Source organism: Spea bombifrons, chromosome 2, assembly GCF_027358695.1.
Source record: "Spea bombifrons isolate aSpeBom1 chromosome 2, aSpeBom1.2.pri, whole genome shotgun sequence".
Classification (NCBI taxonomy): domain Eukaryota; kingdom Metazoa; phylum Chordata; class Amphibia; order Anura; family Pelobatidae; genus Spea; species Spea bombifrons.
In genome coordinates this window covers 45,044,840-45,068,001 of record NC_071088.1, presented here as the reverse complement: position 1 = coordinate 45,068,001, position 23,162 = coordinate 45,044,840, and the positions used below count along the sequence as shown (strand labels likewise).

Here is a 23,162-nt window from a genome sequence, read left to right as displayed (position 1 = left end):
GAACAAAAAAACCTTTAACGTATAATATGCATGTGTATGGTGTTGTATGTGTATGGTGTTGTGGGTGTATTGTGTAGCATGCATAGTGTAAACGGGAATTGTTGAGATGAATTTGTACAGGGTAGCGTGACTTTGTACAGGGTAGTAAGCATGCGTGTACGGTAAGGTAAGTTATTTTTACATGCCAAATGGCGTTTTCGTCATTAGTATATCACAGTTGCTTTAACAGTTAATATCTATACAACCTGACAAATAGTGGTCCTACTTGGCTAGCCAACAGTGAAATAATCTTTGTGATGGCCTATTAAATAATATTGGCAAATGTTACCATCCCTCATGTATAAAGCCCCCAATTATGCTTATAGAGTAATATACCAGTTCACTTAATCAGCATTAATACGTGCTTATACATATAGTACTTACATATAAGTCATACTTATACTCTGTGTTTAAGTGCTGTAGAACACTGTTATACACTCAAAGCCACCAGTCTGGAGCTCCAGCAAATGAGGACATCAGGAGAAGGATTCAGTCCAAAGAAAGACTTTCTAGGAAGGTATTATATCACTACTGAAATGTTTATTAATTCGTGTATTTTGTTTCACAATAAAAATATTTTGTATTAACAAGATCAGAGCTGAAAACAGGAAATGGGTGTTAAACTTTGACGCTTGTCAAAACAATGAACGTCGTACAACACTTTACATTGGGGTGACAGAAGACGAGCTTTTATGTTAAGGCTAGGTATTAAATGTATTGCTGCTATCCACATTGATCCAGATGCTAAAACACACAGCAAACAAAACTACACACTATAGCCTAGCAACAGGCTGCCCTCTTCTGAAGAGTTGAACTATTTGCGGCGGAAGTCACGGGTTGCCGGCAAGTGACGTCATTGTGAAAGGGGTGTACTAGTTAAACATGGCGTCTTCCATATCGCACGAGCTGGAGAATTTGTTAAATCCACAGCCTAGCTTTTACGACCCCGAGGACGATCAGGATGAAGGTATGGAAGGGACATTTCACTGCGACTAGAAAGCGGTACCTTTGATTGTGTCTCCTCGGGGTTATGATCTATACGTTTCAATGTTTGGGTTAAACACGTGTCTATGTCTCCGGTTTGCCGTGTATATTTAAGTGTAGCTTTTGCCTACTGTACACTTTCTACGGGACTACAACTAGTTTACTGATGTTAAAGGGAACGTCACAAATTTAAAAGGTTAAAAGTTACTGGAGGTTTCACTATATATATATATATATATATATATATATATATATATATATATATATATACACACACACTCAGTGGTAATCTGGACAGTACGATATGGATACAATTGGTATGAATACATAAGGAAAGGAGGTCCCTGCCCAGAAGAACCTAAAGTGTGAGCAAAGTCTGTTAATTAGGTTTATCCCTTTCCATATAGGATTAATGTAAGCTATATACCCATTCCCACAAGGACAAGTGCCCAATGCTCCGCTGCCCGCGCCGTTCCGCCGTTCCGGTGCTCGTGCCCGTGCCGTTCCGGTGCTCGTGCCCGCGCCGTTCCGGTGCTCGTGCCCGCGCCGTTCCGCTGCTCTTGCCCGCGCCGCCCCGCCGCTCTTGCTCGCGCCGGTGCGCCGCCCCGCCGTTGGGCCTCTCTTGCCCCCGCCGTTGGGCCTCTCTTGCCCCCGCCGTTGGGCCTCTCTTGCCCCCGCCGTTGGGCCTCTCTTGCCCCCGCCGTTGGGCCGCTCTTGCCCCCGCCGTTGGGCCGCTCTTGCCCCCGCCGTTGGGCCGCTCTTGCCCCCGCCGTTGGGCCGCTCTTGCCCCCGCCGTTGGGCCGCTCTTGCCCCCGCCGTTGGGCCGCTCTTGCCCCCGCCGTTGGGCCGCTCTTGCCCCCGCCGTTGCGCCGCTCTTGCCTGGTCTTGCCCAGTCAGTTCTGTGAGCTTAAATGTATCAATGCTTTAACGGAGCTCTGTTGCTTTCAAAGAAGATTTAAATTGTAATTGCTCTTGCCCGCGCTGTTCCGCCGCCCTGCCGCTCTTGCCCGCGCCGTTCCTCCGCCCTGCCGCTCTTGCCCGCGCCGTTCCTCCGCCCTGCCGCTCTTGCCCGCGCCGTTCCGCCGATCTTGCCCGCGCCGCCCCACCGCTCTTGCCCGCGCCGTTCCTCCGCCCCGCCGCTCTTGCCCTCTCCGCCACGCCGTTGGGCCGCTCTTGCCCCCCGCCGTTGGGCCGCTCTTGCCCCCCGCCGTTGGGCCGCTCTTGCCCCCCGCCGTTGGGCCGCTCTTGCCCCCCGCCGTTGGGCCGCTCTTGCCCCCCGCCGTTGGGCCGCTCTTGCCCCCGCCGTTGCGCCGCTCTTGCCCAATCAGTTCTGTGAGATTAAATGTATCAATGCATTAACGGAGCTCTGTTGCATTCAAAGAAGATTTAAATTCTAATTGGGTCTCTTGCCCACTGACATGCAGCTCCGATGAACAAGCTCTCGTGGGAGTTTGTCTTTTGTCTGCACATTTACGCTTGAAAAAATGCACTTTTGTAACGGCTTCAACGAAAAATGATTTAGTTTTTAGTAAAGAATTCTGTTACGAGCTATGAATTCTTGCACCTTTGTTTGTGCATTAAAGGACTTGACATACCCCAGGTAGCCATGATGACTAGAAACCAGTTCCTGACTAGATGAGCATGATGACTAGAAACCAGTTCCCAGTGTTTTGCAGTACAAGGGAGTAAAATCTGTCTAGAGCTGCCTTTGTGACTCCAGCGCCCTCTGCTTTTCTGCGGGAGTGGGATGAAGTGGGTGCCATGGGGTGCCCAGCAGGGTCGCAAAATAAAGGCGGAAGATGCTGGATTCACAATGGTGGAGGCATGGGAGGGGGAGTAGTGTATGTGAGTGTTTGTAAATGTATACTGCCAGTCAGTATGTCTACTTTATTGTAGTGCCATGTTCAATGTGTAGGTGTGCATAGTGTTAGTGTGTGCATCTTTATATATTTTATGGAGCAAGTGTGGCATTAGCATGAGTGTGTATGTCGGCATATCAAAAAATAAAAGGTTCTTCCAAACATCTGGGAGAACTAACAGTTCTTCTGTGGGTTTAGGCAGGCTCAGTTGCTTCTCCAAGTTATCCTAGCCAGACTCAATGGTGTTGAGGTCATGGCTCTGTGAGCATAACTTCCAGGACTTGTTCTTCTTTACACGGAAGATGGTTTTTAACAACTTTTGCTGTTTATTTTGGGTTGTCATGATGCAGAATTGGGACCAATCAAATGCCTTCCTGATGCAATTGCATGATGGATAAGTATCTGCCTGTACTTCTCAGCATTGAGGAGAGAATGAATTCTGACGAAAACCCCAACTCCCATTTGCAGAAATGCAGCCCTAAACTTTCAAGGAACCTTCACCATGGTAAACCGTTACCTGCAAACACTCATTCTCGTGCAAATCTTCAGCATACAAACTTCGGCCTTCTGGTGGTGTCCCAGTTCTGAGCTGGTGGCATTTCTGGACATTTTCAGACTGTAAGGGAAGTAAAAAGAAAGACATACCCCCACCATTGCGGCCTGTTTTTATTTCATTTTTAGATTTTATGAAGCTATTAAATAATTTTTTTACACAGATATTGATGGGCTCGACATTTCTGTTGGTGTGCGAGTGGAACTTACATCTTATTTAAATTATACCATAATAATAATCAGCAATATTACACTATTATTTTTCTTTTTTCTGTCTGTGCATTCATAGCGTTACACTCCGAGGAAGAGTGTTATTTGGGTTGCTGCAAACATTGAGAAGTATAATTTTATTTTCTACATTTGACACGCGTCTTGTTATTTTTATGTAAGGGAAGTAAGCATGATGTTTCTTTCATCTGCTGCGCTGTTTCCTTGGCCAACCACTGCGTCTAATAGTTTAGTTTACATGAATTAACATTTACTAGTAAAACTTTTTTTTCCTATCGGGTCGTCTTATATTCATGGTTTTTCTTTTCTTTTTTTTTTTTCCCCCCTAAATTAATATTCAGTGTGGTCGTCTTATAATCGAGCAAATACGGTATTAGAGAAAATAATAAGTTGTGCTTACTTGTACAACCAAAAATGAAACACAATATTTGAAAATCATGAGGGTATTTTTGAAATATAAACCTGTTCTTTTATTTCCAGCTACTGTTGCTAAAGTCATTGACAGATTTGATGAAGGTGAATTCGAAGCAGATTCTAACTCCATTGTGAGTCTGAGGAAAAGAATTCCAACCTCCCTATCTGATACAGATAAGCGCTACTCTGGTAAAGTTACATCTCGGAAAGACTTGAAAGCAGAATTAGGAGAGAATTTCTCAGATGATTCTGGTAAGCTTTAAATACATGAATAATCTTATGGAAACAGATGTATAACTTAATTCATACAACCTTTGAATAGGCCCAGTGAATGTCTGTAGTAACTCTCTACCTTTTCATGGGAGACTGGAATATCTAACAGCCTGACCTTTCTTAGTAGTAGGCAGCATTACTGGTTTTGATGGCAGAGACTGGTAGTAGTTGGTGCAAGCCCTATTACACCGAATGCTCGTTCCATCAGTGTAACCTTTTATCATATCTCTGGTCCAGGTGTTGACAACCCCCCCCCATAACCACATTGTAATTTAAAAAAAAAAAAAAATTAATACTAGTACCAGTTTTGGAGAAATGCATAACATTTTATGAAGCTTTGAAGAAAAAAACATAAGCTTCTGGCTAGTTATAACATTTATAATCTGGTTTGTAGATGAAGAAGTTGATGAGGACTCTATTGCTGAAGGAGAAAGCAATGATGGTGGGACTGACCATGAAGATGGAGAGAGTGAAGAGGAATTTGAGGACAACCAAAGCACAGCACAGGAAACGGATGATGAAATATCTGACACCAATGCAAACCAACAGAATTTGGAAGATGATGATGATGATGATGATGGAGTAATGACTATGTCTAAGGAGAAAATCTCCAAGGATGTTGAGAAGGGACAAGCTATTCGCAACCAAATGGGTGAGTTGCTCATTTAAGACAGAGCTTCAGCCCTGTATTGGAGTATATGCCAATATATAGCCAATGTCCATTCAATGAAATTCAAGGATTAGAGATAAACAAACCATTTTAGAGGCTAGGCTGTTGCTTTTAATGATGAGGTTTTATAAAATCTAGATTCATTTGAAACTGAAGGAAGTTAAGGATTAGCTTTGTTACATTGCTGTGCAACTGGGTGTTTTGTGCAAAAGATTATAGATTAAAATGTAAGTTACTCAAAAGGTAATTTTTTTTATTAGTTCGTTTGAAGGTGTCTTTGGTAGGTAATTGTTTTAAAGAATTAAATCATTAATTTTCTGCAGCCAACACATCCCGGCAGGTTTGACAAGTAATCCTGCTGGCTCTCCATATATAATGCACCACCCCATGGTTCAGACACACTCACTTTAATTATGTGATTTCTAATTTTGGCCAGTACCCAGATGTGGCTGCCGTTTGAAACTGTAGGATATCATCTGTTCTTTTAAATCATATTTTAAGGAATTCAGAATTATATAGTTACTCATTTTATTTCGTTTTGTTTTTTTTGCGTTTTCGTGTATATTTGACTTCCGTATAGTCAGGAATGCTCATGACATTTCTTTGTTTGATTCCTTTATCTAGGTATATGGGATCACCTTCTAGAAGGACGAATAAAAATTCAGAAAGCCCTTCTATTGGCTAATCAGCTGCCTCAGTTGGATGCATTTGCAGCATTTAAAAAGGATGGTGGCGTGGAATTTTCAAAGTCTCTAAAGAATAGTAAGATATATTTGCCTTTTTGTTTCAAATAACTAGTGTAGTTAAAGGGGCACTCCAGCCATACTATGCATTTAAAATGCCTCTTTTCCCCCATACCACAGCAATTTGCTATGCATGTATACTTGCCACCAGTCAGCGTGGCGAGTGTTACCCAGGGAGAGTCTGAGACCCCACATCCATGGTAAGCCTCCAATTTGGTTCAGTTGGAGCTCTTTCCTGCCAGTACTTACAAAGTAAAATGCATTAGTTGTTTAAAGGGGCTGCCTTGGACTTTGGAGTGTCCCTTGTAACAGGTTACTATATTTACAAGATTAGGTAGTACCACCTGTCTTTATCCCCTTAATGACAAAGCCCGTACATGTACAGGCTCAAAATGCATTGTTTTCAATGGGGGTTGGGGACCGCCCATTGTCCTTAAGGGGTTAAAGACTTCCTTTATATTCTTTCTACGCTGACGTTTTGGTACATGTGCAGCAACTTAGATATATTTTATATTCCAGTGACTATAGCCCAATTTTACAACTTGACTCCACTTATTGTCCTTAACATCCTTAACGTTTTTGTCTATTCTGCCTTTATGTTGCCGGTTTCAGACCTCAAGTTATATTGCGGTAGGCTAGGATTTACATTTTATTTCCCTTTTATTATCGTATTCTTATGTGCCTACCTTGATATGGATATGTTTTGTGAAATATTTAATTTGCTGTCTGGTGTAAGGTAGTGTGAATTGGATAACCATATCTTTTAGTTGATTAAACAGTATATGTATAGTCCTATTTTGCTAAGGAAACCAGATCTTGGCAATGTAGTCCTTTTTATAATTTTTTTTTTTTTTTTGCGTTTTCTTGGGAAAACATTGCGGATAACAGTTATTTCACTTTGATGTAATAATCATTTTATAGTGCCAACATTTTTTGTCGCACTTTAAATGTAAATACTTTCAAAAGGTATGGCTAACCCTTTGTGGATTCAAAACAATAATCGACAAACTAAGACAAACTGATACATTAGGTAAAGAGGTCCCGCTTACAATCTAAAGGATATGGAGTTGTGGAAAAACAAGGTATAGAATGAATGTAGTAATTTGAAAGTAAACAATTGACTGAATAAACCAAGCCTTTTTGATGGGTGTATTTTTCAGATGCACTTACATTTATTTGGTGGAATTTTTTTCCTCAAGCATGCTAGAAATTAGAGAAATTAGAGAAATTAATGTGACTAAAATTGGCCGATTTTACTAGCTATATATCACTATACTTCACTAATGTCTTAAAAACAAACTAAGACATTTTATATTTCTAACATGCTTAGTTGTTTTTGCTAAACAAAGCAATAAATATTGCATTGTTAAAGATTTCATTTAGAATGAATGTGCAATAACACCACAAAGTGTCCTTAGTTGTTGGGAATGGGGTTGCAGTGCTACCACGGATGAGATATGTGGTTGGTCTTCTGGGTAAAGAGTTAATAAAAATGTTCTGCTCTGTTTTATGACTTTAGTAATTTGGCTTGTGGTCCAAAATATGAGATTTGCGAGGCCGTAACAAAGTTTTTTTGTTTTTTTTTGGGGGGGGGGTTCTTTGTTGTTCTGCTTTTTCCTCTTGTATAATGTACTATAATTCTTAAAAAGGCAAGCTCCAGATTTTAATGCAGGCACAGCATCAGTGTTATACTGGTGATTTCTAATTATATATTAAGAAAGTAACTATAATAGGACAGTTCAAATTAACCCCAATTTGTGTATGAGATATGAGCGGGAATGTGCATGCTGTGTACATGCTGTGTTGAATAATGGAAATGTGTATCCACATAATTTCTGCCCTAATTATTACTAGTTAGTGGTAGTCTGGGTTCACATGTGGTGGGTATAATACGGGCTTCATCGGCCCATCGTCTATAGGCGTTGCTTGTCTAAAGCTGCCAGCCTACCTGGCTAATTAGCCCTGTATTAGCAGGTCCAAACAATCCCTGCATCCTTTACGTTCTTTTTATTTATTCACTTTGGACTGTAGGAAAACTTAAAACACTGCACGTTATAGGAAGCTGTACGAGTACTGGTTAAAGGTTAAAACTCATTTAGAATACAGAAACTTTGTTCCCTGCTGTCTACATGGTTGTTGCCAGTAATGCACTCAGGCGATCACCCCCCTTGAATCTCATTAGACCCTCCTGAAAATCTTCCGACTGCCGGAATCAATTGCAGGCGATCACCTTCACCTTGAATTTACGTGGTTCTTTGCAGAACGTGTTGACCAAACGCATTTCCTGCAAGGGGCTGGAGCTGGGAAGCAGTGGAACATGATAAAACTATACGTTTACTAGTGAAAAAAAATCAGACAACACTCGGCTACCATTTGCAATTAAAGAGGGCTGTATCTTTTTGTATTCACAATGTTACGATTTTATCGTGTAATGTAGCAGGCTCAGAATTTCCATTGAGTGAATCAGGCAAATGCCTGATGCGCCGGTGTCTAATGGAGCCTTCCACGTACACTCACTGCCGCAGGCGCCGTCTTTGTGTGCGGTTGCTGGCTGGACGTTACAAAAGTGTAGGAGTGTAGTGTGCAGCTATGCTTATCTCTATGCTTCTGACCTCAAAGGATAAAATACCTTGTAGCGGCTTTAATTTGATGGCGTTTACACAATTAATAGGGAAAATTGCAACTCGGGTTTCTAGGTGCTTCATACATGACAGATGATCAAATGTGTGGAATTTGGACATTTTGCTGATGCTCTATAAGTACAAGTAAAGAAGGCCATCATGAAGCTGAAAACAAGAATATGTTGAATAGGAACCTAAAAGCACTTCTATGGTACTTTAAGAAGCGTGAATGCTCAACTGAGCTCATTAATGGCAAACAACCTGTGAGACAACTATAATGGATGACCAAAGGATGCTTGAAGTTGTGAAGAATACCTTGACAGATCAAGAACACTTTACAGAATGTAGGTATAAGACTGTCAGAGTACTATAAAGAGAAGACCACACCATCAAATTTTGATTACAAAGTAATCTTTATTACAAGATACAGACCCACTAGTGATCTTTAACCTGGATAGAGTCTGCCACAACAAAAAAGTTACTTTTTATGGCCAGATGAGAAAAATGGAAAAAGGAAAGTTTGGGGAACAAAGGAGCTGTTATGACCTAAGGCACCTGCGAGTATGTATAGCTGCCATTGGCTCACTCGTCTATAGATTATAACTAGATTTGACCAATAACCTTTTGTGCCTTAAAATGAAGGGACTATGTATAAAAAGGGTTGTAGTTTAGTCATGGTTTATTGCTGTAAATCAAAGCAATTAATGTGTGTATATATATAATATATATTATGAATGTCTATGCATCCTTGTTGAAAGATTTCAACATATGTGCAGTTCTAAATTATTTTATTTTTGAGTGCATTTTGCCTGGGCTTGGTACACTGATTGTATAGATACTGGAGTTAGAAGGTGAGCATATGATAATAAGGCTGTCCTAAGTTCTCTGTTGGCTGCTTCTTCTGAAACCAATACGGGCTCAATGGGAACTGAGCTCCCAAAGTTTCTTACAATCACTGGCGACAGCAGTAAATGACAGCCATGCTTGCAAAACATCAGTGCTCCGCATATATGTAAATGGATGCTGCTTCTCAAAAGGTTCTTTTGGGTATTTGTAGCAGGTGCTTTCAGCTTCATGTAGAGACGGTTTTGGAAAAGCTTAAGGTGACAGAAATTTCATTTTTCTAACTGCAATAATTACACACACACATACAGTAAAATTAATTGTGCAAAATTGCATTTGGCATGGAGATAGGGCTCGAGTCATCTTTAAATCTCATAAAACCATAAGGCTACTGCAAGCAGTGTAAAAAGAGTAAATTGTGATACATGGCGAGACCATAAGGAACATATGTGAATAGAAAGTCTGGGAAAGACAAACAAGTATATACAAGGTGATTAAATTGCTTCATGTTCAGCAAAGAGAAAGATTTGTGTGTCGGTTCATGAAATGGTTGCCTTTCTAAGCTTTGGTAAACCATATAAAAAAAAAAAAGTTCATTCTCTGGTCAAAGCAATTAAGGATGTACTTGGCCATGAAGGGGATTCCAATAAAAAGGAAATAAATTATACGCTATTTTCCTCTTAAGCACATGTTTCGTATTCATTAAATAGATTTTTTTTTATAAAGAAGCCACAAAGGGATTTTACAAATAAATGATGATTTTGCCGATAACCTAATAATAATAAAAAAATACATATTTGGGCTAATATGTTACATTGTTTTTGAGAAGAACAGAAGGCTGAACAAATATGGCTTTTTGAGCTTTACTTCTACATTACCTATTGGCTATTCAGCTAAATTAACTGCCCTCGACTAATTGTTCATTTTTGATTAACATTTGAAATGCTAACCACGCATGAAAAATGGTGTTGGTGAAGTTGACCCGCGTGTTTCCTAAGCGGGGACGGTACAGGATGTAAAGGAAGGTACTATCAGGTGAGCAGGTGAAGTGCCACCATGTATGATATGTTTGGATGTCTCCTGAGGACCATGTGGCAATGAGTCAAATGCACTAATGCTCCAAAACGGGCCTATACTGACCATTTGCCCATGTATGCTGATCCAGCACTTTAGTGTGCGGCTACCGGATGCAGGTATGTAGGGAGTGTGGCATGTTCCTACACGCGTGTCATCTATCAGCCGCTGGTTCCAGTTCATTACTATCCAGGAGCATAAATTAAGTTCTTTGAACGTAACTCTCTGTGCTCCTGTTTTTTTCTGATTACATTAGAGAAGTCATGCTAATTACATCATGCATTTTTTTTTTCCCTCCAAACCACTAAAGCACCTTACCCTTAATGTAAAAGACTGGGTAGTCTGTGTTTTTTAAACTGTGTTTAGCTGTGATTAACAAACTCTGAAACAACCCTTAATAAGCTGACCTTTACATGAAATGCAAGCTATTAATGTGCTTAATGAGTTGCGTTGCAAATAGTGCAGAGCATTGTTTAATTTACTGGTCTCGAATGTAGTATTATTATAGCCTTTTCTGTAAAAGAAACAATGGTTGACATTTTGGTATTTTATTTAAGCTTAATATATTAGCTAACAAATTATAATGCTTCATAAATTATGCTGGATTTTTAAAAGAAAGCAATTTTTTTGGTTTTGATATGTTGCATTTTTTTTTTTTTTTAAACTCTTGGAGAGGCTCGTCTGTTGGTAAATGACTTAAAATGACCCATACATTTTTGGGTATAACAGGGAACCCAATACATTAAGCATTAAGGAAGGGGTTAAAGAGTAATTCGCAAAAAAAAAAAAAAAAAACAGATACAGCTCAATAAACAACTATGTACCCAGTCACATTGCCTTAGCAGTGTACTTTTTGAATTTAAGTATAAAAAACAATCTAATCAGATTTAAAATGTGTTCTATATGTATGTACGAAGCACTTGCCTAGCCCAACGTGCGCGGGGCACAATTGCGAATCGACGCATAGCCATTACTCCTGCAAACTCCTATTTCATGCCAAGGCATTGGATATTCTGTTATGGCCATATATTTCTTTGCCTGCCTCTGTGTCATGGTGTATGCTAAACATACAGATATGCATAGACATCATCTTCAAAAATACTGAATAATTCGTAATATTCAAATTTTTTCGTATGAAGACTTTTTTTTTTTTACTTTTACATCAAAACCTTCATATTTAAAAGTAAATTGCCACTCTTGAACGGACATTGCTTTAGAAATGCATCTCATTAGTATTTCCCCCTTTTTTTTTTACTACAGCAGTGACTTTACAAGGTTTGGCTGTCCTAAGATTCCTGAGATCCCAAGTTCAGCTTGATGATTTACTGCAAAATTGCTTCTAAATTGAAGTAGAAAATGTTTTGCAGACCTGGCAGCTTTCATGCTTTGCACCCATTTGTCACCCAGCATTTCCCTTTTGTGTATGGAACAAGAATTAATTAGGCTGCTCGGCAGGAAAACTTTACGGCTATAATTTATATATAGGATGAATATCCGTTTTTAAAGAGACATTTTAGCTTTGTTTGAAAGTTTATTTGTAAACGCTTTTTAACTATTGGCCATTTTTCCTCAAAATACTCATTTTCTGTAAGCATTCAGTATGGTGAAAATATAGTCATTACTGGGTTTACTGTATATATATAATTTACAATTTTATTTGTAGTCTAGATGTATCCTACTGTTCCTTTCGTTCTTGTATTGTTTCAATTTCCAGACTTTGTCTTATTTTTATTATACTTATTTCTAGCAATATAAGTGTGTGTGTGTGTGTGTGTGTATATATATAATATACACGTATATATATGTGTATGTGTGTATATATATATATATATATATATGTGTGTGTATGTATATGTGTGTGTATGTATATGTGTGTGTAATGTATGTATATATATATATATATATATATATATATATATATATATATATATATATATATATATATTACATACAGACTCATTTTGTGTGGGTAACTGAAGCTTTCACGTAAAAGCTTACGATGGAATCATTCTGGCTAGCTTATGTTTCTGGTTATACGCTTGCCTTGTGGCGATTGTAGCCTGTGGCTACTGAGGAGGGGGTCGGCTAGGAATGAGATATGTGTCATGACATAGATCGACATACCTGCTTCAATAATTAAAGCAACAGTAATGGAGCAAATTGATAGTTTTTGCTACTGTACGCTACGCGTACCTCCCTGTAGTGTTCACTGAGAGGTGGAGAGAGATTTCTGAACTGGTTATTTTCCAATAATCTTTACTTATGAGAATGTATTTTATTGTATTTCAGCCAGTTATTAGTATAATTTGTAAAACCTGAGGCAGCAAGGTTTTGTCGATTATTGCCCAAAATATTAATGTATTGTTGAGTTGGGAAAGGACCTTTCCGCTTTCTTAGTCCTGCTGCCCCAAAGGAAAGCAGAAAGTCCCATGTTGTACCTCTTTTTTAGTTTTGATTTATTAAAGCATAAAATCTGCCCCTGAATTAGTGCTATACCTCTTTATAAAAGGATTGCTTTATTTTTTTAGTTTATTTGGAGCAGTAAAAAGGTTGCAACCAAGTAACTAGTGGTAAATGCCTTAAGCCCAATATTCACCTACTTGGGGCATTATTAAACGCCAGGTTGACTGCTCACTTACCTGACGGCCATGTCATATGACTGAGATGTCATACGTAGTTGAGAGCAGGTCTAGTGCTCTTGTGCTGTCCATGACGTGCGGCAGGGAGAGGGGAAGACTCTGCACCAGAATTTAAATGGCCATAGCTGCAGCATACAGACATTCTGTATGGCCCTGTTATTGTCTAAAAATCGTTTGCTTTCCTGTTTCCCGGCAAATCTAAATCCTAAAGCTGTATAGGACTCCTGGCCCTACTTTCTGCCTAGCATATTTGTAATCTGTGTATCATACCTGGCTAACCTGGATTTACCTGCTCCATGTGCTGACCTTGGCTATGTCGAACCACCCACTTAGTGTACTGAACCTGGGTTTGGCATCCTAGGGCTACCTGTCCTATGGATCTACCTGTGGCCTCTCCTATGTACAGGTATATGCCCCCCCCAGCAAGTGGTTTCCTATCTCCAGCTCCATTATTTTTGTATTTGCCTCTACCTGAGCCTACACACTATTGGGATCATTGAAGTCCCTGGTCTCTGCGTCCTGCTCTTTGGGTTTGTGGGGCTTGGTACAGGAGATATTTGCAGGGCTCCATTAAACTAGAAATCTAATTAGAAATGGTGGTGCTAAGCTAGGTACAAACCAGGAACAAGAACTAACTTATAATACAGAGTAAAGGGAAATGAATAGACTTAGTGCGCAAGCATTGCATCATTTCTAACAACACTGCCACAATGGCGAATTCTCTTATTACAAAGATGTTTAGAGACTAGCAATATAAGTAAAAGTAGAGTCCCAATACATTGTCTTGGTCACCTAGTTAGGGTGGATTCATCATGTCCTGAAGTAGCATTTCGCTGGAAACATGTGCTAGAAGCAGCAATTGCCTAATTAACTATCATAGCATGGATACAGATTTTCATCTCTGAATACAAAGTTTCCTTTTTGTTTGGGGAATATTCATTGTTGCCTTTCCGTCTGTTTTAGCTCTATAACAATAAATGAAAGTTGTGGATTAAATTAATTGTATGTTATTTCTTCTGAGCTTGATATATATTTGGGAAGGTAACAATTGTTCTTATATTAGGTCAACAAGAGTGTTAAATCATTTCCTCAAGGTGATAACTCAGGTAAATGACACCCATGAATACTGGCACGCCAATGATGAGAACCCACCAGCTGTTAAAGTAGCAAATGCTAGCCAATTTTAAACTAGACTGGAGCATTATCAGGAACATTTCTGATGTAGAGTGCTGCAACTGCATTCAGCAGGAACTTGTGGGTTGTGATGGTGGTTTTGCCAGATTTGCCATCATTTTCACAGAAGGATGGTCTGTAAATAGGGCTTATTGTTTAAAATGAGAGCCTTAGTAATTCTAGAGATTCTTGGGCTGTTGGGGAAACTGTAAACCTCAATAACAGCTGGTCACCAAACCTATGTAGAATTTTGCTATTACTCTACCATGCAATGGTATCAGGAAATCTCCTATCCAAGACATTAATATTCAAAAGAATGTATAATAAGTTATTTTATATTTCTTTTTCTTGAGACTGACTTACTTTGTATTCTTTGTCGTTGCGTAATCATTTATTGAAATTTTAGCAACTCTCCGTTGTATTTACTTTTAATTCCCCAAAATAAACATGACGTGGTGAATGTAAGAAGGGCAGCAAGGTTTAATAATGCGTATTTTCCTGCGCTGCTACAAGCAGCTATCCTGTAATGTGTTTTGTCCTGGAAGAAACATTTTCTGCCTTTTTTTAGATTTCCTGTAACATCTCTCCAGCTGTGGGTAATTTATTTAAATTGAATGAGGCGATTTTATTTATTTGCTTTTCCGCCAAGAGAAGGGGGCGAAGATTACTTGTTTGTTTTCATTTATTTTTTTTTTTGCCACTTCTATTTTGCTCCTTTTTTGTTTAGCAGCACATTAAGCTGCTTGTCTAAGGCTTTCTAGTTAATAGAGGTTTGTATGTTGCGTATTGGCTTAGATTGGTGTCAAAATTTAGGAGCGTATAGGTGATGGATTAAGGTTCAGATGCCCTTCAGTGAATGCATGGCTGGATCCCTTCTACACTCACATATGAAGCCCTACAGCCTGATATTCCTTACCCTTGCGGGTTTTTTTTCTACATTCGCAAGTGTCCTGAACCTTTTGTCATTATTTTCTTAAATGTGGGATTTTCACAAAGTTAGCCACTAATTCAATCTTTTATATAACTTATGCTCTGGGGAAAAAAAATACTTATAGGCTCCTAAATACTTTTTTTTGGTCCAAATTTAAGTTTTTGTTTTCTATGCAGCTCAATATGTATCTGTTCAACATTTTATATGCTTAATAGTTTGTCAGTTTTGTTATTTGGTTCAGCCACAGGTGTTAGTGCCATAGGAAGCCATTAAGTCAGGTTTTGCCCAGCATTTAAATTGTTTTCTTTGATAGATACTTATCTATAATTTTGATGGCTGTATAGGTAAACATTTTATTTGTTCCTCCATTTTCACATTGTGAACAGATAATATATGCACATGGACACTGTGTACAGGTAGTAAGCCATTCACTCATGAAACCATTAACTGCCAGTGTTGATGGGTTATACGGAGCCCTGGAGAAGTGTGACACTAGGTGGAGATGATGCGAGGAGGTATGGTATTGACCCACCATTTGTTTATTGTGAGAGCTATTTTATTAATGACCTTGAGCATATTTCTGTGTTGGACTATATAGATCACATCTACAAAACTTAGTTATAGCATAGATAACCAACTTATTTATAAGATCATGGCTTTATAGTCATTTTCTCAAAGTGAGTAACCCCCCCCCACTCCCCCGGCAATGCTGATCAGGGACAGGAACCCCTAGCTTGCACGTGGTGGGAAAAGAGCACAGCTGCTCAAGTACAGCATTAAAAACAAATAAAAAGGTAAGCACATATGAAATATATTGAGAAGAAGAGAAGAACATTTGGGGGTTTTCTTTTTTTCCTTTTCTCTTTTTATTTGACTATTGTAGGATTTTGCAAATTGATTAGAAATGTAACGTGTTGACATTTTTAATTTTCATGGCATTGTTTAGGCTAACGTAAACTTGCTTTGTGATGAACAATAATATACTTTTGACTCCCGTAAGTTGTTTTTCCCAGCTAATGAAGGTCTAAGGGAAATGTACCTAATAAAGCGTCATTAATGGATGGATAGATAGAGAGGGAAAAAAACTATGTATATTGCGCCAACCCTATTTTAATATATCATAAGGAGGTTTTTTAAGAGTTGCAGTGAAGGATTTCAGCCTACTTTCTGTGAACTCAATTTTCTTTAGGTACAGTTTAGCATTTTATATCATTTCCTGCTCCCTCTACCAGTAATTACAAAGCTTTGAAAAATTGATCTCTCCCAGCATGCAATTTAACTCCTTCTCCCGAAAGGCCGCTCATTTAAAATCTCAGTGCAAGAGATGTGAAACACAAGTCATCTAGTAAATTTTGTTGCTAATTTATAATTTTTTATATATTCATGCCTTGTGAGTTGGTGGGTATGAAATGGGAAGGGTACATCATGTAACCGGAGACCCTTCCAAATTGAAAAGGTGTTGGCTAGGCGACTGTTTTACCAAGGCGTGTTAATGTCCTATGTTTGTGATATATATATATATATATATATATATATATATATATATATATATATATATATATATATATATATATATATATATATATATATATATATACATATATGTATTACATATTTTAGAGAATAAAGTCTTTCATGCAAACTCATTTTCTGCTTATTCTGTACATTCTTGCAACTTTAACGCTCATACCATTAAAACATTGAGCTGCTAGAAAAATAGCAAAATGAGGGTAGGAAAAACTGGTGCATCGGTCTCATCCAAAAAAGTGATTGAATAAAGAGGGATATTGTGGATTGGTGTAAACCAGGGAGGAGATGGAGGAAAACTTTAGCCGTATGTTAAAAATCGGGGCAAATGCCACTCTTCCCCACCCCAAAGTAATCTCTGTAGGGCGAGGGGGATCTCTATTTTTTGGCATGTTCTATCACAAGCTTTGTGGTTTACATTGTAACTTTTCAGTAAGTCAGTGGTGACATTGTGATGCAGCTGGTGATTAAAGTAAATTTTCAAAGTTTCTGCACTACTTTTACAAGCACTTATGGACTTTCACAAAGGAAAAGCTGTCATTTTTCAAAACTATTATTTATTGGTTTTATAAAGTACCTTCATTCCCCTCCTCCAATGGAATACTCCTCAACCAAAAAGTTACTTTTTTGATACTATACTACTTAAAACTATGCACAGTTCTACCTGTGAAGGAAACACCATGGGTATAAATAGGATGTTCCTACTAATTGCTCAATATTTGCAGTTCATGCCAGAATTGCACTTTAGTAATATGATCAACTTTATTTTATCATTTTTCCGTGCAATGTCACCATTAAGCGTTTGTATTTTAAACATTTCCTGTTCACAACGGTGAAATAATTGTGCAAGTGTGTGTGTATATGTGTATGTGTATGTGTTGTATAAAATGTCCCAAATACTTCTTAAAACGTATAGCAGCATTTCATTCATGGAGACATCACCGTAGCTTATACTTTGAATCTTGTAAATGATTAACTCTGCATCACCCACATTTCGTTTTATTTTTTTAATTTTTTTTGCAAAAGAATTTGGGGGTCTGGATGTTAAGGCTTATTGTTATTCTGAGTTTATAATCTCTGCCATGCTTTAATAATTTTTCCTCATGCCTGGGTAGGCCGCAAGTTGCAAAATAATCACTCTCGCAGCTTTGTAATCAATGCCCACAGTAATAGGATTCCTCTGGCCACTGGCAATTAATAAATTTGTGTCTTTTTTTTTTATTTTTTTTATTTTTTAAAAACACTAGCAAGTCGGGTCTGAAATACGACTGACTGGCTTTCCTCATTTGCATATTTATTGCAGTGGAAAAATTCTTGCCGAATGATTGATGTCAGCCCTGCCTCTTGAATTCCAAGCAGCACATTATTATGAAATGAAAAATGCCGGCCCTAGAGTTGATTAAAGTTGAAGACAGTAGAATCTGTGTTTTTTAAGATTGTGGGAGAATTAAAGGCATATTTTAATGGATGTTGACAAGAAGTGAGCCAACAAAAGCAAAGCAAAGGATTTGCTTGAAAAGATTTAATCAGACGTGTTTCTTGGGGAATTAATTGCTGGGGATGACTGGTGCAAGTGGCAGGCTTTGCGCTTTTAAATGAGTATTGTTCCTGAGGTAAGGAACGGAGGTAGAAACGGCAAAAATTACACGTTTTTTACGTCTAAAGCAAAAGCTTCTATTCTTTGTAAGAATTATTTGGCAACTTTCCCATCTTGATGTTTTGTTTTGAGTCCATTTTGTCAACCCAACTATTGATTGAAGTATTGGCAATTCAGGTTTGTAGTTCACATCCAGCTCCTCTTTCCCATCCTGCTTCTAATATTAAAGTAGGGAAAAAGTAGCGTTATGTGACATTTCTGTTCTCATTAGACTTTAAGCAGCACAAAAGCGTGTGTTTGATCCATTTAAATGTTGGATATACTCTGTTACTATATCAGTTAATCTTTTAAATATATATATGCAGCAACCTCCAGCCTGCGAAGCAGAAGCTGCCATTTTAGACAATGTAATCGTTTAGCTTTAAACAAGAAAGTGGGTTTTCTGCTATGTCTAAAAAGCATAAAGCATGGCGTTGCCGTAAACTCTGCACCAAATTAATATCTTAAACCCCGTCCACTACTTGTATGGAATACAGTGGTATGTATCAGTATTTGAGCTGCTGGTTGTGGATTCCTGTAGCAATGCGTGGTTTTCTCACATGAGACCTCCAATACTTCCAGACATGAACTGCTATAGGCATTATCCCATACTCTGCTGTTTCCCAATGCTCAGGCCCTTGGGCGCATACATATACAGGAAAAAATATATATATATTTAGTTAAAAACCATACCCCCACCCCCCATTTCATTTCATCATATCCACTCAGCTTATGAGAGAGGCTCATCAAACAGAATCTTATTTCGTCTTGGGCAACAATGGCCCAATATCCATACAACAGCATATGACATAAATAAAAAGAAACCTACAATGAAGTGTGAGAACTATGCACTTCGCCAGTTAGGTTACTCGTCTATTGTCCACCAAATCCCATTAAATAATCATAGCAACTGTTTTTAGGTTAAACCATACATTTTAAATCCTAAAATCTTGCATTGTATAAGATTAACGTGGCGACGTCCGCTCATTCTTGCGATAGACAAAGATTCGCCACTCAAAGTATTCAGTAAAGCTGGTGAGCGTTGCATTCGAAGTTCCTGTCTCATAAACGGGCCCCTCTCACAAGTTGTGGTGTGTGTATAGATATATAATATATATAATTGACACATCTCCTTCATCTTTAAAACATTGGATATACCATTTAATTTTGAGGTTTATTACTACAATATGAGTTTGCATTAGTTTTCATCTCAACTGCCTGACTTTGGTAGGCTTTATGAAAGGCCATTCCCGAGTGCGCTTCTCCCCTTAGAAGTGCTGAGCTAGCCCAGCTTTTAATTTTAATGGAGGCAGAGACGAGCTGAGAATCCCAAACACTCATGGTCCGGAGTTTTTGGGTTGCTTTATCCATACGATTGGACAAGCACTGAAGGCCATTATAATATAATTCTATATGCTAGAAACTACTTAAGCACGTTACTGCTAAGAAAGTAAAAGTGAACTTTAATGCTGTGAATTTCTAAGTAACGCAAGGTCAGAGTAGGCACGATATAAAGAATATAAACTATAACTGATTTATAAAACACACCAGGCGTTTTAAAATATTGTTTGGGTTGTGTTTTTTTTTTTTTGTTTGTTTTTTTAAATCTAAAATGCCTTAACTTCCAGAAAATAGTACTGTGCTATAAAGTTTACCTGGTGCACTACATACTGCACCGTTATGGTACATGTGCCCTTTGTAGTGCCGAAAACAGGGCAAACGTTTCTTGCAGCCGGCTACATCTTTCTTCCCAGGTTTCCAGTTCAGAAATAATATTGGGTTGTCTTGCAATTCATCTTTGGGCTTTACCCATATATTTTTGTCATCCAAATCTGGGAATTGTGATCACATTCCAAAGCTTTTATTTCTTTAAGTAGTTCATGGATGGTTTTGGGATCTTTGTAATACTTTTTCCCAGCTTGTGTTTCTTAACTGACTGTAGGACCTTAAATTCTAAATGCTAGGATTTGTCGGTACTTCAATATATATGGGTATATTTCTTGTAAATAGAGATCAAGGTCAGACATGATGTTTCCCTGTTTCTAACTTTGTACGCCTACTTACCTTCACATGCCTTCTTTTAATGGTTTGAGGTTCTGATAATGTTCTTTGCTCTTACTACACATAGCCTGTGATGATAGTCTACATAGTCTTTTAATGGACTGGTGGCCGTCCTTCACAACTGCTCTTATAGGCCCATGTGCAAGATTTTGTTTGTTTCTGATATTTTAGACTGTCCTCATCTTGTCCTTGGGGTCATCCTTGACTCAAACCTCTCCTTCAACCCTCACATTCAGTCCCTCGCCAGATCCTGCCGCCTGCACCTAAAAAACATCTCTCGTATCCGCCCATTCCTCACCCAAGAATCCACAAAAACTCTGGTTCATTCACTTATCATTTCCCCTGTTGACTACTGCAACACTCTTCTGGTTGGCATTCCACTGTCTCGACTCTCTCCACTACAGTCTATCCTTAATGCAGCTGCTAGGCTCATCTTCCTTGCACGTCGCTTCTCTTCTGCTTCCCCCCTCTGTGAAACCCTCCACTGGCTTCCGATTACCTTTAGAATTAAATTTAAGATCCTGGTACTGACATATAAGGCCATCCACAATACTGCTCCTCCGTACATTTCTGACCTCGTTAGCAAATACTCTCCTACTCGATCCCTACGTTCCTCCCATGGGCTAAGGCTCTCCTCCTCACTCATCACCTCTTCCTTTTCCCGTCTACAAGATTTCACTCGAGCTGCCCCATATCTCTGGAATCTGCTCCCAAGGAACCTTCAGAATTCACCCTCCCTCCCCACATTCAAGAAACATCTAAAAACCCACTTCTTCAGAGAAGCATACCATCTTAGCTGCTAGAACATCCTTGTCATTGATACTCCCACCACAATACCTCTCACCCTTTCTCTATGCCTTATGTTTATCACCCCATTTTCCCTCTAGATTGTAAGCTTGCGAGCAGGGCTCTCTCCACCTAATGTATCGGTTTGTCTTAGTCTGTCAATTCTTGTCTTGTCATATCCCTTGAATTTATGTATTGTATTAAGCGCTGCGTAGACTGTTGGCGCTATATAAATAAAAGATAATAATAATAATTATATGCGAACTGTTATCACTTCATGATTTTTTTTTATATGTTTAATTGATTTGGTCCATGTTTCAAGACGGTTTTTCCGTTTCAATGACATCCCCAAAACCGGTTTGTGTATAATATATATATATATATATATATGTATATATATATATATATATGTATATATGTTTATTTTTTATTTTATTTTTTTTCCCCCTTAAGGTTGCAAAATAAGCATTACTCTGTTTCTAATTGATATATGAATGCGTCTGGGCGGATAAGAAGCTCCCTTCTTTTGTACAAATCTTAGTTCATTTCCAGTATGTCTAATTTACATAATAAGTGTGTGTGCTGTGCTGTAAGGATCCTGATCAGTCAGGAAGGCAGGCTTGTGCATATTTTTTATGCCTTTAAATTAATCACTTTTTTCCTTTGTCTAAATAGGAATGTTTAGAACACCGTTATTTGTTAGATTAAATCTAAAACCTTTGTATTGTAATGCAAATTGCTTTATAAAATGTACAGAAAAGGAGTTCAAAACTGAAGGTTTAAAATCTTTGACTTTTTTTTTGTGCTTTCAAAGTCCAAGTACGTATTTCGTGCCATAGGTTATATTGTCACAGGAGGTCAAAATAAGTCTTTATATGTACTTTTTTTCTACATATGTTTTTTTTTACTATTTTCTGTTCATCAAACAGCATCCAGAAATAAGTAAAATTGTGGAACTTCACTATATACAGGTTTGATTTCACAGCCTATTTGAAGTAGGCAGCCATAACATTTGTTCTACTGTTCTGCTCATCCGTTCCTTTATTAAGCAACTTGCATGTGCATAATCCAGAAAATTAACCCTTTGAAATGTTTACCTTTTAGATTATAAAGCTTTGAAAGAACTAATGCGTTCTCTGGTAGACCTGCAAGATGAACTTCTGTATCAGTTTCCAGAAACAAAATACCTCGTAGATGGGAAAAAATGCAAAGTAGACAGGTAAGGATTTTTCAGTCAAAGCATACCATATATACCTGCCAGTCCATTGGATGCACATATTTGGAATGGTCCTTCAACAAAATAGCTTAAAATAAACACATGAGCGTTTCATGCCAGAACATTATGGAAATATTCTTTCCTTATACTTTCTCCTTGTTCCTTTCTAATTCTGTTTCCATCCTACAAGGATTAATTTTAACAATTGCTGTCTTTTGGTTTCCAGTACTACCTTACATTGTCTTATTACTCTCATAAGCCCTTTCTCTGAATTTGCATCCTGGATGGCATCCCACTAAGTGAGCAATTGTCCATCTCCCAATATTCTCTATACCCATAACAGTTGAGAACCCCAAATAGCCCAGTTCTTGTCTTGCATGTTATGAGATCTGTAGGCCACTCACTTATTCACGTGACCTTCCTAACAGCCAAATCATCCCTGCCGAGACAGTCTATCGCCTTCTGTCTCATTCCCCTTTATCCTCCTAGTACAGTGTGAGCTTGCAAGACCGGAACCCTCTTCTACTTCTGTTCCAGTATGTCTTAATGTCCGTGTTACTGTTAATTTCATATTACCGTTGATTGTGCAATTTCCATTATTGTAATGGCGCCATGGAATCTGCTGGCGATCTAGAAATGTAACATAAAAGGGGCTAAACCATTCTAATAAGTGTATAAGAATACTCATTTCCTGAAAAATTAATGTTTAAATAAACCAAAAAAGTGTCCGGCTAAAATTACATCAACTTTTCACTTTGGTTTTCAAAAACATTTTTACAGGATCATATGTGTGGGTTCAACAATTATTATATACATTACTTATGTGTCAAGTAAATAATACACATAACTAATGTATGTGGCATCAACCCTCATTTGTAATTGATGCCACACTG

General features: G+C 38.3%; 1 protein-coding gene across 1 annotated transcript in view; it reads left to right on the top strand.

The window, feature by feature from the left end:
• Positions 1-915: 915 nt before the first annotated feature.
• AATF (apoptosis antagonizing transcription factor) overlaps positions 916-23,162 on the top strand; it is a 64,992-nt gene continuing 42,745 nt past the window's right edge. The window contains exons 1-5 of the mRNA XM_053457695.1: positions 916-1,006; positions 4,143-4,328; positions 4,744-5,001; positions 5,644-5,781; positions 22,158-22,272. Of these exons, the coding sequence (XP_053313670.1) occupies positions 922-1,006; positions 4,143-4,328; positions 4,744-5,001; positions 5,644-5,781; positions 22,158-22,272 (782 nt within the window). The 5' untranslated portion in view covers positions 916-921. The remainder of the gene's footprint in view (positions 1,007-4,142; positions 4,329-4,743; positions 5,002-5,643; positions 5,782-22,157; positions 22,273-23,162) is intronic.